The sequence below is a fragment of the Schistocerca cancellata genome, chromosome 5 (genome assembly GCF_023864275.1).
Source record: "Schistocerca cancellata isolate TAMUIC-IGC-003103 chromosome 5, iqSchCanc2.1, whole genome shotgun sequence".
Lineage (NCBI taxonomy): Eukaryota > Metazoa > Arthropoda > Insecta > Orthoptera > Acrididae > Schistocerca > Schistocerca cancellata.
This window is the reverse complement of record NC_064630.1, coordinates 505,670,387-505,685,847: the sequence shown is the minus strand read 5'-3', so window position 1 is coordinate 505,685,847 and position 15,461 is coordinate 505,670,387. Positions and strand designations below refer to the sequence as shown.

Genomic DNA, 15,461 nt, shown 5'->3' with positions numbered 1-15,461 from the left:
GACTCTTAATTTCCAAAACTATATCTACATCATTTTAAACCAGCTCACATTGTGATACAAATGAATGCTTTAGTGTAAGAATGTCTGCAGTTAGTTTATCTTTGAAAGGGGAAAGGGAATGGAAGGGGATTTGTGGAAGCACCTTGCTGACTTCTATACAGGACTTCCGTTGTTAACTGTTTCAAATCCAGGATCACAGCAATACAAACAATTTTATATTATATGTAAACATATTAAGCTGATTTTGGAGTTGTCTGTATTTTCAATTTCTGTGCTTTACTAACAATATACTTTCTGGTAGTTAGTGCAAACATGAGGTGAAACTGACAGTTTTCACTAACATAATAGTAGCACTAATCCTCCCCCCCCCCACCCCCACCCACCCTGATCATCCATTTTTGCAATAAGAGGGAATTTATTATGACAATCTTAAATATCTCTATTTTTAGAGGTCGTTTAAATATTAATAATACTTTTAATCAGCCCATTTTCTACAATACCAAATCCTTCAGTATACCTCTCAATGACAGATCTTTTCTTAAGCGTATCTCCCATGAGAAAGATAATTTCTAACCACTTTGGAAGGAGGAAGGGTAGCTGTCATCAGCACCTAAACGGGTTTTCTAAGGTATAAATCTGAAATAGGAATAAAGATATTTGATACCAGTTCCAGTACATTGTTTTGTTTTATGTATTGTATGCATAAAGAAAACTGAATATGAACAGTAGTATTGTATGCATAAAGAAAACTAAATATGAACAGTAAAGGAATATTTGTATGTGTTATTTGTAGTTATCATGTTTTCTTCATGGCTGATGTAATAAAAGATTTTACTCCTCGCATTTAATTTGCTGTTTTGAAAATGTTGCAGGTTTTTGTGTGTGTGTGTGTGTGTGTGTGTGTGTGTGTGTGTGTGTGTGTGTGTGTGTGTGTTTTGTTGTAGTAGTAGTAGTAGTAGTAGTAGTAATAGTGAAAAATATTATCTAATATCTCTTTCTTCCAGATTAGGGAATTTGGAAGAAGCAAAACAGAACTTGGAAGAATCATTAAATAGATCTAAAATTGAAGCAGAGCAAGATCCAAAATATTACAATGCAATAGCAGTAACAACAACCTACAATTTAGCAAGGTTATATGAGTCGCTGTGTCAATTTGATCGAGCAGAAAAACTTTATAAGGACATCTTGAAGGAGCATCCAAATTATGTAGACTGTATGTGGAAAATTATTGTAGTTGTTTTTACGGGTATCACTGGCCAATGTACAAATTTTGTAACCAATTCCCATCTCAGGTTATTTACGTCTTGGCTGCATGGCAAGAGACAAGGGTCAGATATACGAGTCTTCAGATTGGTTCAAAGAAGCACTGAGAATTAACAACGAGCATCCTGATGCGTGGTCATTAATGGGAAATTTGCATTTAGCAAAAATGGAGTGGGGTCCTGGCCAGAAGAAATTTGAAAGAGTTCTTAAAGTGAGTGGATGAGTACTGATAATTGATAAAATTACAAAACAGATGACATGTAGCAGTAGAATTCTCACTTATCAAGGTATTTAAATTCTGGCTTTCGCCACTGTTAATGGTACAAGTGGTAACTGCATAGCCTGAATTTAAATCCTTAATAATTGTAAAGCAAATGTGGACACTGGTCACAAAAATGAAAAATTCTTACTCTTTTTTTAATGGACATGCAAAAATCAATATTGGTTTTTATCTGTTCTAACAGTTAAGCTTACAGATATCCCCCTATGAACACTGTGAAGTTATATTATCTCGTGGATCTTCAGTTAAATGCCATTGCAACATTTGCTCTGTGGAGGCAATTAGCATTTATTTGAGATATAAATGAAGAAACTCGACAGCAAACAGAAGCAGCGCTGTGGCCCAAGTGGCAATATTCAGAGGCCTATGTGGCTCGCTGCTGCATTTTGTATCCTCTTTTAGCTTCTGTGCTTTCCAGTGGATCATGATGCAAATAACATATTGATTCCCAGTTTAATGTGAATCATACTTGTGTCCTTACCCAGCAGAGTAAAAGTAAATACACAGTCTCTGATGTCTTTATTATTAACATTACCTCAAATGATGTAGCATGCGTTTTGAGCTTGCCAATACTTGTCAATATGTAGCCCATTGACTGCTAAAGATAGAAGCAGTATCATTTCATAACAATGACCATAGATTTTGTATTATTGGTTTCCAAGAGAAGATTGTTTTGTTAATTGTTTATCAGTTTAATAAGAGTGGTCAAATGTATGTGGTATAGGCTCATTGCTAGGTATAATGACTAGTAATTTTTCAGATAAACGTTAATGATAAAAAAAAAGTTCTGTACAATCTTCAGTAAAAGAGTAGTGATATTTTTTTTTTAATTCAATTTTTGTGACTATGCAAGAGTGATGCTTCATGCCAACATTGTCCTTGTTCACCATTGTCATTTTTATAGTGTAACAAATAGTTTCCCATGTTATTAACTTTAAATTACTTCCCTAATGATAAAATATAAATTTGGCCCCCAGAAATTCAAAAACCAAATTAGAAGTATACCTGACAAGCTTTTCCATTTGTAGATTACCTGAAAATTAGAGTTTTGTATTTACAAATATCTGTTAACATTTTAAGAGGTAATGATCATTTAAATAAGCCTCCTGTCATTCACTACATATTAACTGCTGTTTTTCAACATTAATCAATATAACCACATGATTGTTAAGCAGATAGCAGTAGATGAGTAGTATTCTTACAGAAACTAGAACACTTTCCTCAGTAACTACATTTTTCCTGCCACATACATAATACACTATTTTTCTGGTCCTATTGAGTGCAAGTAGTTTATAGCAAGTGCCTCTGACAAATCGATGGAAGCTGTTCATCATAGGTGCATCTCTGTGGTAATGTGTGTTTTGAGCCATTTCTCACTTCTGAGTCCTTCTTTGTCTTCTTTTTCTTTCTCCTCTTCTTCCTATTCCCCTCTCTTTTCCCCTTCTTCTAGACAATATCTGTGGAACACATTGTGTTAATCTATAAATGTATGGAATTATGGTTAACTGCCCCATCTTCTTCTGCAAAATGTTTGTAAAAGATGTTTCAGAAAGACGTGGTAGCATAAACTAATTCAGATAAGACATTCTGTACGACTGTTGTCCAATTGTTATTGGTTACAGACATGTAGGTGTTAGAATGTAACTCAAATAATGCTTACGCAATATCTAAAGCAGACTGAAAGCTCAATGTTGATTTTCATAAATTCCACCTAGACTTCATAGCACTTATGAATTTTCTTGTCTTATATGTCTTGGTGAGGTCATCTTGGCATTATTTTATAACGGCAACACTGTTTTTAATAGGTGAAATCAATTTGTTTCTTGCATTTACTTTTTGTATGGAGACTTCGCCTTTCAACCACCTCCACAGGCAAAAATCTAAAGGGGCTTGGTCAGGAGACTGTGATGGTCCACAATTGTGGCCATCTCACCCAGTTCATCTTCCAGGGAAAAGTAGGTTTAGATGATGTCATCTGACAACTAGAATGTACAGTGGCCCCATAACACAGGAAGAACATACCTATTCTTGTAGCCAAGGGAACATCTTCTAATAATGCTGGAAGCTAGTTTTCAAGATGGACCAGTGTAAGACAGTGCTGTTAACACAACAGGTGTCTGTCATACCGCACTACACATTTGCAGCAAAGTGTTCTTGAAACACTTTCTCCTCAAAAGCATGTAGGTTTTCATCAGAATACCAATGTTAGTTAAGAGTCTTATTCACACTGTCGTGAATGAAAATAACTTCACTAGTAAGCAGTATTCACAGATTTACTCAGCAAATTGCATGTAGCAAATGATGAAATTCCTTTTGTTTACCTTTGCCCCCCACTTGAAGGTGTAGTACCCACTGGAAATGACAAGGATAGAGGCCACATATGTAATGTCACATATGTTCTTGTATGTAGAACACCAAAACATGTAGAAATATTAAATTGTTGTTTGAGGACTGTGGTTACCAAATAAATAGCATCTGCTTCTTCAACACTCATTTCATTTGTACATTCAGATGAAATATGACTGCTGGGCCCTGCATCAGTGTCACACAATGTAGTGAAAATGCGAGGAAGCACCCTCGAGTCTGGTATTGTGTAGTTAGAAAATCATGTACTGTATTCAGTACAAATAGCACCAGCAGCTTTTGTGTTGTAAAACCTCTACACAAATTGCATATCTGAATACCCATCATTTGTAAATATGTGTGACATGCTTTAAAGATACAGTAGAATTGACCAACAAATCGGTCACAGTTGAAAAATTCGATTATGCAAACTCAAGCACAACTTTATGGCTTGAACTTCATAGCAAAGTGCCAGTCGATAAAAGGACCCATAGAAACTGCAGTACCAACACATGTAATAAACAAAAAATTCACGCATTCCATGGCCTCTGCCCAAATTAGTCTCTGCTACCACCACCTAAATATTTTATTGTTCCTATGGAAACACTCTTATGTTTCTCAGTTGTATGTTCACTCTACTCACTGAACAAAATAATCCTGATGTTAAAAGCTTGAACTGTAGTGGATTAGGATTTTTGATCTTCTCCAGCTTGTTGGTATGCACAGTATTCTGAATTGCTTGTGTATCTCAGACTACAGTAGTCATTATTATTCAAATTTGTTCTTTCTCACTTTTGTCCTGGTTGCTGTAATAAGGCCTTTGGTCTATCTTGTATTTTGCAGCTAAGGCACAGAAACTAGTAAGAATATTCACCAGTCCTATGAAACATGATGAAAATTATAGCTTGTTCAAAGACTTGAGTTCTAACAGAATCCTCACTCTGCAGATGAACTGTGATTTGCAGCATTTAGGTATGGTTATGAAGATGATCTGTAACAAAGGTCAAAACTGGTAATGCAAATATATATAAAAAGTGAGCCAGACAGAGTATGTTTATATTTGCTGTATTACGAGGTGCATTCAAGTTCTAAGGCCTCCAATTTTTTTTTCTAATTAACTACTCACCCGAAATCGATGAAACTGGCGTTACTTCTCGACGTAATTGCCCTGCAGACGTACACATTTTTCACAACGCTAACGCCATGATTACATGGCAGCGGCGAAGGCTTCTTTAAGAGTCTGTTTTGACCACTGGAAAATCGCTGAGGCAATAGCAGCACGGCTGATGAATGTGCGGCCACAGAGAGTTTCTTTCATTGTTGGAAAAAGCCAAAAGTCACTAGGAGCCAGGTCAGGTGAGTAGGGAGCATGAGGAATCACTTCAAAGTTGTTATCACGAAGAAACTGTTGCGTAACGTTAGCTCGATGTGCGGGTGCGTTGTCTTGGTGAAACAGCACACGTGCAGCCCTTCCCGGACGTTTTTGTTGCAGTGCAGGAAGGAATTTGTTCTTCAAAACATTTTCGTAGGATGCACCTGTTACCGTAGTGCCCTTTGGAACGCAATGGGTAAGGATTACGCTCTCGCTGTCCCAGAACATGGACACCATCATTTTTTCAGCACTGGTGGTTACCCGAAATTTTTTTGGTGGCGGTGAATCTGTGCGCTTCCATTGAGCTGACTGGCGCTTTGTTTCTGGATTGAAAAATGGCATCCACGTCTCATCCATTGTCACAACCGACGAAAAGAAAGTCCCATTCATGCTGTCGTTGCGCGTCAACATTGCTTGGCAACATGCCACACGGGCAGCCATGTGGTCGTCCGTCAGCATTCGTGGCACCCACCTGGATGACACTTTTTGCATTTTCAGGTTGTCATGCAGGATTGTGTGCACAGAACCCACAGAAATACCAACTCTGGAGGTGATCTGTTCAACAGTCATTCGGCTTTCTCGATCATGTCGTCAGACCGGCTTGTGCGAGCCCGAGGTTGTTTCGGTTTGTTCTCACACAATGTTCTGCCTTCATTAAACTGTCGCACCCACGAACCCACTTTCGACACATCCATAACTCCATCACCACAGGTCTCCTTCAACTGTCAATGAATTTCAATTGGTTTCACACCACGCAAATTCAGAAAACGAATGATTGCACGCTGTTCAAGTAAGGAAAACGTTGCCATTTTAAGTATTTAAAACAGTTCTCATTCTCACCGCTGGCGGTAAAATTCCATCTGCCGTACGGTGCTGCCATCTCTGGGACGTATTGACAAAGAACGTGGGCTCATTTTAAGAACGTGGCCTCATTTTAAAACAATGTGCATGTTTCTATCTCTTCCCAGTCGGAGAAAAAAAATCGGAGGCCTTAGAACTTGAATGCACCTCGTAAAAGTGGTCATGATGCCCTCAGACATCATATCTACAGTTAGAAAATTATAGCTGCCATGCAACAATATTTAGATGTTAGCTTCATTTGGAGAAAATGTCCTGTGTGTGTTGTGAATGAAATTTCACTTATCGTCTTGGGGTAAGGAACAGAAGAAAAGCCAAAAACTTTCAATCGGCTTACTCTATTATTTTTCTGTTGCAGAATTTGAATTAAACTGCTAAAAGTAGTATTGCACTATCTGCATATCAACAAACATTTGTAGTCTTAGATACAAAGAGAGAAATGCATGAGAGAACAAGCCCCATGGAAAAGAATGTAATAACCAAAATAAAGGCAGTTTGTTAAAAAAAGTGCATCTTTCCAAATTTGTAAATCAACTCTGCTGCTGGTAATATGTTTTGACTGTGCAGCTGGACAGAAGGTTAGAGGATCCTGTCCTGATACCAAAACAGCCCTCAAATTACCATTGATAACTATGAGAAGTATCAGACATCTGTAAATGATACTGAGCTGAAACAATACTAACTCACTTCCCTGCTGAATCTGCAGGACTGTATACCTAAGACGTGCTTTGGTACCAGGCCATTGCACAATTTTCTGTGGCAGTCATTAGGTATCTGACAAATCCTGCACTTGTTGGTGATAAAGCCTGACAAAATTTATTCGTGCTCCGCTCCTGGTATTCTGTTACTCATGTTCTTTATGCTACATGGTATGGGCAGTTTTAGACTACTTTTCATAATGAACACATCGAGGCAAAATTGGTGGTGAAGAGACTGATATCAGAAGTTTAAGTTAAAAATCTAACTGTACTTTTTACTACCTCTGCATCATAACTTTAAAGAAGTATCTATTACACTGACCAGTAAATTTAATTGTGAGTGGTAAAGTTATGATCTGTCAGCAGTTGATCTTTTATTAACTGGACCTTTAGGTATTTGGTGTCACGAAGAACGCAGTAAATTGTACGAGTGCATTTATCGTTACATCTAACACTGCCAAGATTCTGACAGTGAAACCTGTTTTTCCATAGAATCCTGCTACATCAGCAGATGCATATTCCTTAATTGCTCTTGGTAATGTATGGCTGCAAACTTTGCATCAGCCAACCAGAGACAAGGAGCGAGAGAGAAGACATCAGGATCGTGCCCTGGCTATGTACAAGAATGTTCTTCGGAATGATCCTCGCAACATTTGGGCTGCCAATGGTATAGGTATGTTTTTCACACATTGTTTGTTAGTCCAATGTATGAATTTATTTTATTTTTTTGTGAATTGACATATTTCTGTTGAAATTGTAGTTAGCCATCATATGCCACGAAATAGTATGAAAGGATTGTATATAGTTACGATACTGATTTCTAACCACTGTATTGCCACTTTCCGATGTAGGAGACAGGTAGGGTTTCTGAAATGCATTTCAGATGATTATTATTCTGTTATTTTGACATTTTTCACAGTTTCAATTCCAGAGCTTTGAGTAATTTAAGGTTTAGCTATAAGTGACTCACTCTGATAACTGCTACTTGATTTCTGCTATGAAGTACAGGGCATGAAATTAAGACACACAATGTCTTACAGTACTGAGCAACTGTAGTTGAGCAGGTACCTTGTTTTGCTTTTCCTTCACTGTTTCTTTTATAACTTTTCCTAACATACTAGTTAATCAAACGTGTTGTAACTGTATGTCGCATGGGGTTGCCAGTAAGCATTTCTCAGTAACCATGTGACAATAGTTTTGGAAACTGAACTATTAAATTTGTATGTTAAGAAATGAAAATGATTATTTAAACTAATCAGTATTGTTAATGAACAGATTATGTAAATGGTTTAAACAGGTTGTTGTTTGTCTTGACTGTGCTGCTTAGACACTTCAGTACTGTAATTTATGAAGCAGTATATTTTACTGCAAATTAATTTTCAAACTGTGTTCTTGATTTGAGAATATTTTCTGTCCACACAAAAAAATTCAACTGTGTTGATAATTATCCATAGTTATGGATTCTTCCATCACTTCTTGTTAGGACAGTTCCATATTTAAGGCTGATTAATAAGTAAAAAAAAAAATCAATGGAACAAAAACAGTTTACTTATTATTCAAAATTAAATATCCTTAGGTATTTTTGTCTTCTTTACCATTGTCATTTTTTATACCACCTTGTGTGTGTGTGTGTGTGTGTGTGTGTGTGTGTGTGTGTGTGTGTGTGTGTGTGGAGATAAGCAACATCTATAGGAGAGAATGATGATGCTGGTGATACGACAGTTCCTAGATACAGCAGAAGAATACAATAAAGTTTCAAAATTAGTCTTTGATTACTTCAGTTCATGCTAGATGTCTGTATTTCTGGTGTTACGTAATATGAACAGTTTGTGTATTGGAATACATGTCATACTATTCATTAAAAGAAGAAAAAGAATCCAGGTTTTGAAGTAACTGTCCTTTTCATTAAAAGAAGAGGTCATATCATTCAGCGAGTCTTCTGAATTTTTTACAGGGGCTGTTTTAGCACACAAGGGATGCATCAATGAAGCCCGTGACATATTTGCACAAGTAAGAGAAGCCACTGCGGACTTCTGTGATGTCTGGTTAAACATTGCCCACATATATGTAGAACAGAAGCAGTATGTTGGAGCAATACAAATGGTGAGTGTGCAAACTTACTTATATGTAATATCTTCATTTACACAGATGTATGGAAAAGTGATTTGTAATGCCGAAAGCTTAATATTTCTAACTGTTTAACAAATGATACTTAATTACAGAAAAGCTACTGCAGACACTGACGTTTTATTGTTGTATTAGAAATTTGTGTTGTGAATAATAGCGCACTCTGTGTGGTAAACCCATCTGCTTTCCTTCTTTTCTTCTTATTAATTTATTGAAAATATGGTTAATTTGATGCTTGTACAGTTCTGCTGCTATTGAATGTCTTCATGTGGCCTTTGGATCTCTTATTAAACATCCCGTAATTCTTCAAACTGTAAACCTAATCTAGAAAAGTATAAAGAATTGACAGTTGGATGCAGAAAAATCGTGTTTGCTCAATTGCAAAGGCTGAAGCAGGCTTTATACACAAGAACATGCTTGTTCTCATGCTTGTGGAATTTTTATTGTTTCCTTCATCAAGAGAAATAAAAACCTGGGCCACTCAAGTGATGGGTTTCATATCTTCATTTTGAAAAAAAAGTTAAAATACAAGTGTAAAAAGAAAAAGAACTCATTCAGTTTATAAACAGATAACCTACACAAATTTCCTTCCATTGGACAAAATTAAACAGAAATAATTTGCAAATAATAGATGGGTGATTAGCCAGTATTAGCAGATCAGGCTACATGTGGGATACTTTAAGGGAAAAAAGAGGAGAGAAAAATACAGGTGTTGCAAAAAAGGAAACATTACCACAAACCACAGATCAGAAGAGACATAAGGATCCAGAAGTTGCAATGGGTTCATGTGCTTTCCAGACGCAACACTGGACTAATTAACATTTAAAACTTAGAGAGTACTTTTAACTTTTTTTTTTTTTTTTTTTTTTTTTTTGTATGTTAAGGATAATAAGTTAACGTCTCTTCATGTAAGAATAGATTATGAATGCAGCTAGTCGCTAACTTTGTGTAATGTCTTGTCTGTATAGACGTGTATCTGTTGCCTTTAAGATCCCTTCACCTTCACACATAAATCTATACAGTAAAGTAAGGGCCTCCCATTTGTCGGCTGATCTGTGATAAGACAGGCGAAAAGTTAGACTAATGGAGGATTATTAGTATTTTCTCTATTTTCATTCGCTCTCTCTCTTTCTCTCCTTTATCTATGTACAGGTTTTAATATAATATTTCCTTACGTGAAATCAGCCAAACAGAATCTTTGGTGGAGTCCTTCGTCTTGGTATTCAGCGGCTGGCTTGCTGTAAGAGATCTTTACATTTATTATTACTGTTAAGCACTGCATTCAGTCGGGAGAATCAATCGTATGGACAATTTGTTCCTTTTACGAAAGATTGCGAATTCCAGATGTGTACGAAGCCTTTTTGGACGATTTAACACAGACTCGGTGATTGCAGGCTCTCTTCGACACAGCTGAAACTTCCCCACTAATTACAGGGCCAACGTGATCATCAAATGATTCAGAAAAAAAACTCATTCGTTCGTTCACTCCAGAACAAAAAATCACAAACCTTATTTATGAAGGAATTTGTGTATTCAATCCATCTCCATTACATGTCCAGATCTCCGGTGATTCCACGTCTTAATTATTTTCCATTTACAGTCTCTCTCTTCAAACAAACCGCTAGCGGCACAAATGTTAATGGCTCGCTTTAGCGAGAAGAAAAGCAAAATATGTATCTCTCAGAAACACGTCAATCCCTCAACAGATACTACAGAAGCTGTCCTAGTTACCACTCTAACAACCATGGAGAATCCATATATGCATCTCTGTTATTTCAAAGAATAAACACACTAGAAAATACTTTGGCGTCGTCGAGCTGTCGCCGCATATGTTACGAGAAAACCAGATCAGATACTTTTCCAAAGTGAATGAATGTGGATGGCTTGATTGACAATGATTAATTGGTGTGTGGTAGAGGGTATTTTCTGTGGGGACATTACATACTGATAGTGAACTGTTGGTAGATAGTAGGTTGGAGATGAGGAGGAAGCTCAAAAGTTTACAGACATAAAATTGAAACAAAGAACACGTTAAACAGAAATAGGATACAGATAAAACTGTGAATAATAAATGAAAAGAGGTGAATTTTGAAACATGTGACGGAAAAATGCAGATTGTGAGAAAAATGAGAGAAGAAAGTGGCAGAAGAGTATGGAGATGCCAAAAGGGAAGAGATAATCATATATTAAAATCAACTGCCTGCTCTCACAGATGTTATTCTCTCTTCTATGCATGTGTACTGCCAATTGTGGATCTGAACATGATACTGACATGGTGCATTGCACAGTTTTTCAAATAGGTTACATACACGGGTAAGAGATGGGGTAAGGAGGCAGCATAACAATTGTACTGTGGAAGATTCAGTGGATAGTACAGAATATGCTTACACATGAGCTCATCATGGTAGTTTTGGAATACAAAATTGACATTACATTTAATTAGATGTTTTGTAACATAACAAATCTGTTTTCCACATGGTCCAAGTCTGTGGAAGAGGAGGCAGTTGCCAGGTTGAAGGAAGGTAATGTTTTTTTAGTGGGCTTGTTGTGAGATGGAGTGTTGTGATAAGAGATATCAGTATTGAAAATATTAATATGGATTTTGGAGAAAGGCAGTATGAATTTTGTGAGAAAGGAGTAGCTGAAATGCTAAAGAAAAAGAAAGGAAGGTTCAGTTCAGTGTAAAAAATAACAATATGTTAATCTAGACTGAATCAGAGGGTGCCAACCATTGGATACCAACAAAGCAGCCTCCACGATGCTGGTTCAAGTGATTGGCACAGAGGATGCCACATATATGTTCATCTGGTTATATACCTTCTTTTTTGAACTTAATCATCTCTTGGGAGTGAAACCATTATTATTAAAAATGAAGTTGATCAGAATGACAGAAAAGTATGCCTTACATTTACAATAAAAGGGCAACAGACAGCAGTATGTCCTGCAGACCATGTACATGCTGAAGATTGGTACAGAATCATGTTGTGTCGTACTAATCAGGAGGGTATTGGATAATAGTGGAATGGAAGAGACTGAGGCTGAGACAAATGTCAAACAGGGAGGTGGACTTTCACCTGTTTTGTTCAACATACCATTGGTTGAAGTGATCTGACAGTGGAGAGTAACAAACAAAACAAAAAAAAGTACCAAAGAGAGAATATGACTCAAGTGGACTGTCTGCAGGTAACATAGTTAAAGTGATTGAGATGGAAGAAAAAGTGATTGAGATGGAAGAAGATAAAAAGAAACGACTCAGCAGTGTGATAAAGATAGCCAGAAGGGTAGGAGTGGTCATAGCCTACAAGGCAAAGATACTGGATACCATTGTGGGCTGGAAAACACTAGAAGGATCCCTGTGAAAGATGCGAAATTTAAATATCTGGAAGAATATAGAACAGGAAGAAATGGGAGCTGTGAGGGGACAGTCGAGAGAGGATAAAGAAGATTGGGAAAGACATGGTGTGGATGTAAAACTCTAAAAGAGTTGGTGAAAATGGATGTGAAAACTTTGGGAACAACTGTGTTACAACAGAAGTGCAAAATACGAAGTAATCGGACCGGAAATGGTAGGATTCCCAGGACGTGATGTAAATGGATACAAACTGAATGACCAAGATACTGTGGAAGACAAGATGAGAGACAGAAGTTTTCTTTTGGAACTTTGGAAGGATTTGTCTGACATACGACTCTAGGTGAAAGGGAAGGAAAACTGGAAAAGCAAGTAAATGCCTAGCACTGTGCCAGAGATCAACAAAAGAAAAGGGTGCTGACAAAGATTGGAGTGCCATCAGGGGGACAAGCAAGAGAAGAGGATACTGAAGATCTCGGAAGAAAAACTAGAGAGAAGGAAAGGGGTGATATTCTGGGACGAGAAGATGAAAGAAAACATCCACAAAAATGCTACCCATGGTCTTACAGAGACTGTAACAAAACTACGAGAAATTGATACTAAATTTAGTTAACAACTATTTATTCATCTAAATAACAGAAATATTGCAGCAGGTGTATGTTTAACCAAAGCAAAACCAAATTCGATGAGGAACAATATTATTGTGTATGTTCAAAACTCATTGCTAATAACTCAGAGCCATGGGGTTTCCCCCAGGGGCGCAGCATTTGGTTGCTGGGTACAGACATGATGACCCTGGGTTCTTGAGCTGGAGATTGGTAAGTGCCATCAGTCCTCTATTACTGTAAGCTCTGGGCAAGCTTCAGTGACCACCATGCAGCGCAGCAGTGGAATGTTGTGTGTTTTGGAGATCAGTGGAATAGTCTCATTAAACTACTACTCCTGACATGGGTGTACTGTCAGGTAGTACCTACACCCATTCATCAAAAAGAGAGCTCGGTTGATCAGTCCTCCCAAAAGAAGTCTCAGAATCATAGTATCAGGGTGTTAGTGTGCGATAACTTTTTTATTGTAATCAAGAGAACGAGGGACTTTTGGGAAGATCTCCCCTTTCTATATTCCCAAGCACTGGAAGGTATTGTTGGGTCCCTAAAAAATGTCAAATGACTTCATAATGGAACACTTCTAATTGAAACTGCTAATTCAATCCAAGCATCTAAGCTTCCGGGATGTGTAAGGCCTTAGGTGACTACTCAGTTGGGGCTCAGTTACATAACACACTTAACTTTAGTAAGAGCGTGGTTACCTGCTCTGATATAATGGAGGTGGACCCCGCAGAGTTAGGTGAAGAATGAAAAAATATGAGTTTCACGGAAGTGCAGAACTATATGAGGAGAGTCAATGGCAAATTGTAAAAATCTGCAACATTTATTCTAATGTTCAATACTCCAGAATTTCCTGAACGTATCCTTGCAGGCTGTATCCATCTTATGGTTCGCCCATTTGTTCTTGACCCAATGTGATGCTTCAAATGTCAAACATTTGGCCATTCCACTATGGGATGTAATGGGAGGCCTACATGTGGAAATTGTGGAGGCTCAGCTCACGGGGCAGTTTTTGTACACTTCCTCCGAAATGTGTAAACTACTACTGGGATCACCTAGTGTGGAGCAGGAAGTGTGAGGTTTACAATGAGGAAAGAAAAATTCAGGAGTTAAAAGTCAAGAGACACATACCCTACAGTGAAGCTAGAAAACCTTTCAAAGCAATGCAATCTCCAATATTTGCTACTTCTTTTGCATCAGCCCTTAAGATGCCAATCGCCAAGTGTGATGCCTCCACACACACTCAGACCACATATCCAAGTATGAGCACATGTACTTGTCAGTGTACCTGGGGGGTAAATGCTATGCTTGGAACAGAAGTCATTCAGAAGCTGTCGGCAATGGGCTTACCACCTAAACCGCATACCACTGCCCGTCGTCAGAAGCCTACCAAGTCATCCTCTCAACCCAAACAACCATCTCCTCCCATAAGTAAAGAAAAACATCATTTGAGAAATAGTTTCAAGTTGAAGAAAGTGGTAGTTAAACCTTCAGATTGGCAAGCTCTCCCCCTCTCTGATGGTGACTATGCTCCCAAGGATATGGACTTCCAGTTGGAGGAACCAGAGAGCCAGGAACTGGCTAACATTCCCCCTGACCTCCACGATAAATCACTGGCTCTGAGGGAGAAAGAAAATAACAACCATCACTAAACAATGGACTTCTGTGTTGCCGTGGAATTCAAATGGATATCGCTCACATTTGGAAGAATTACAGCTCCTAGTCCAGGAGAACCGATTCTGCATCTGCTCACAAGAAATGCATCTTGCTCACTGACACCTGCATTACAGGGCTACCACCTTTACAGGAAGGATGATATTACTGGAGATAGGGCTAAAGGTTGTTGGGATGGTGCTGTCCATCAATGTCCCATCCCACTGTATGCCATCATCTCATTTTCTGACAGTGGGAGACTGAATGGTTGCAGGTGACAGAAAACAGACTGCGGTTGCTCAAATCGACCACACAGACGTGGCGGACTTCATGTCAACCTCAGTGCTGGAAGGAGGTTCTGCGTACCAGACTGTGCATTGGACATTGCCCTTTAACACGTGACTTCATCCTCTGGTGGGAAGCACCAACACTGTGAAGTTTGTGGTGTGCCACTTTAAGTTCAGCGTATTTTGGTGACATGTGCCCTATATACTGATACTAGGGCAGCCTCCAGTTTCGATGAGATTTACCCAACATCCTCCCAGATACTCATTCCTATGTTAAAAGAGTGGTGAAATTTTGTGAACTGTCATGCCTCATCGCTAAATTTTGGGGAAGGGAGGCAGATTTTGACATTATAAACTGCTCTGCATATGGGGACAGCCTTTGTCCCCGCCTACGAGATTCGCATGCCAACTTTTCATCACAGCACTGATGACCATGATGCTGAGCACCCCTCCCCTCGCCTCTCCTCACATCATTATCATCATCATCATAAATAACCCTGGATATGATGAGTGTGCATATGACTTGTCAGCTGATAAGTGTTTTACCCAACATTCCACACTAACATGACCACTACTAGGTTATCAGTCAGAGCAAATATACACATACAGTTTAGATTGACCACATC

At 38.2% G+C, this 15,461-nt stretch overlaps 1 protein-coding gene across 1 annotated transcript in view; it reads left to right on the top strand.

The window, feature by feature from the left end:
- The window catches only part of LOC126187596 (RNA polymerase-associated protein CTR9 homolog), a 108,127-nt gene that overhangs the window by 58,352 nt on the left and 34,314 nt on the right, over window positions 1-15,461 (top strand). The window contains exons 9-12 of the mRNA XM_049928783.1: window positions 1,005-1,213; window positions 1,293-1,474; window positions 7,307-7,487; window positions 8,769-8,917. Coding sequence (XP_049784740.1) covers window positions 1,005-1,213; window positions 1,293-1,474; window positions 7,307-7,487; window positions 8,769-8,917 — 721 coding nt within the window. The remainder of the gene's footprint in view (window positions 1-1,004; window positions 1,214-1,292; window positions 1,475-7,306; window positions 7,488-8,768; window positions 8,918-15,461) is intronic.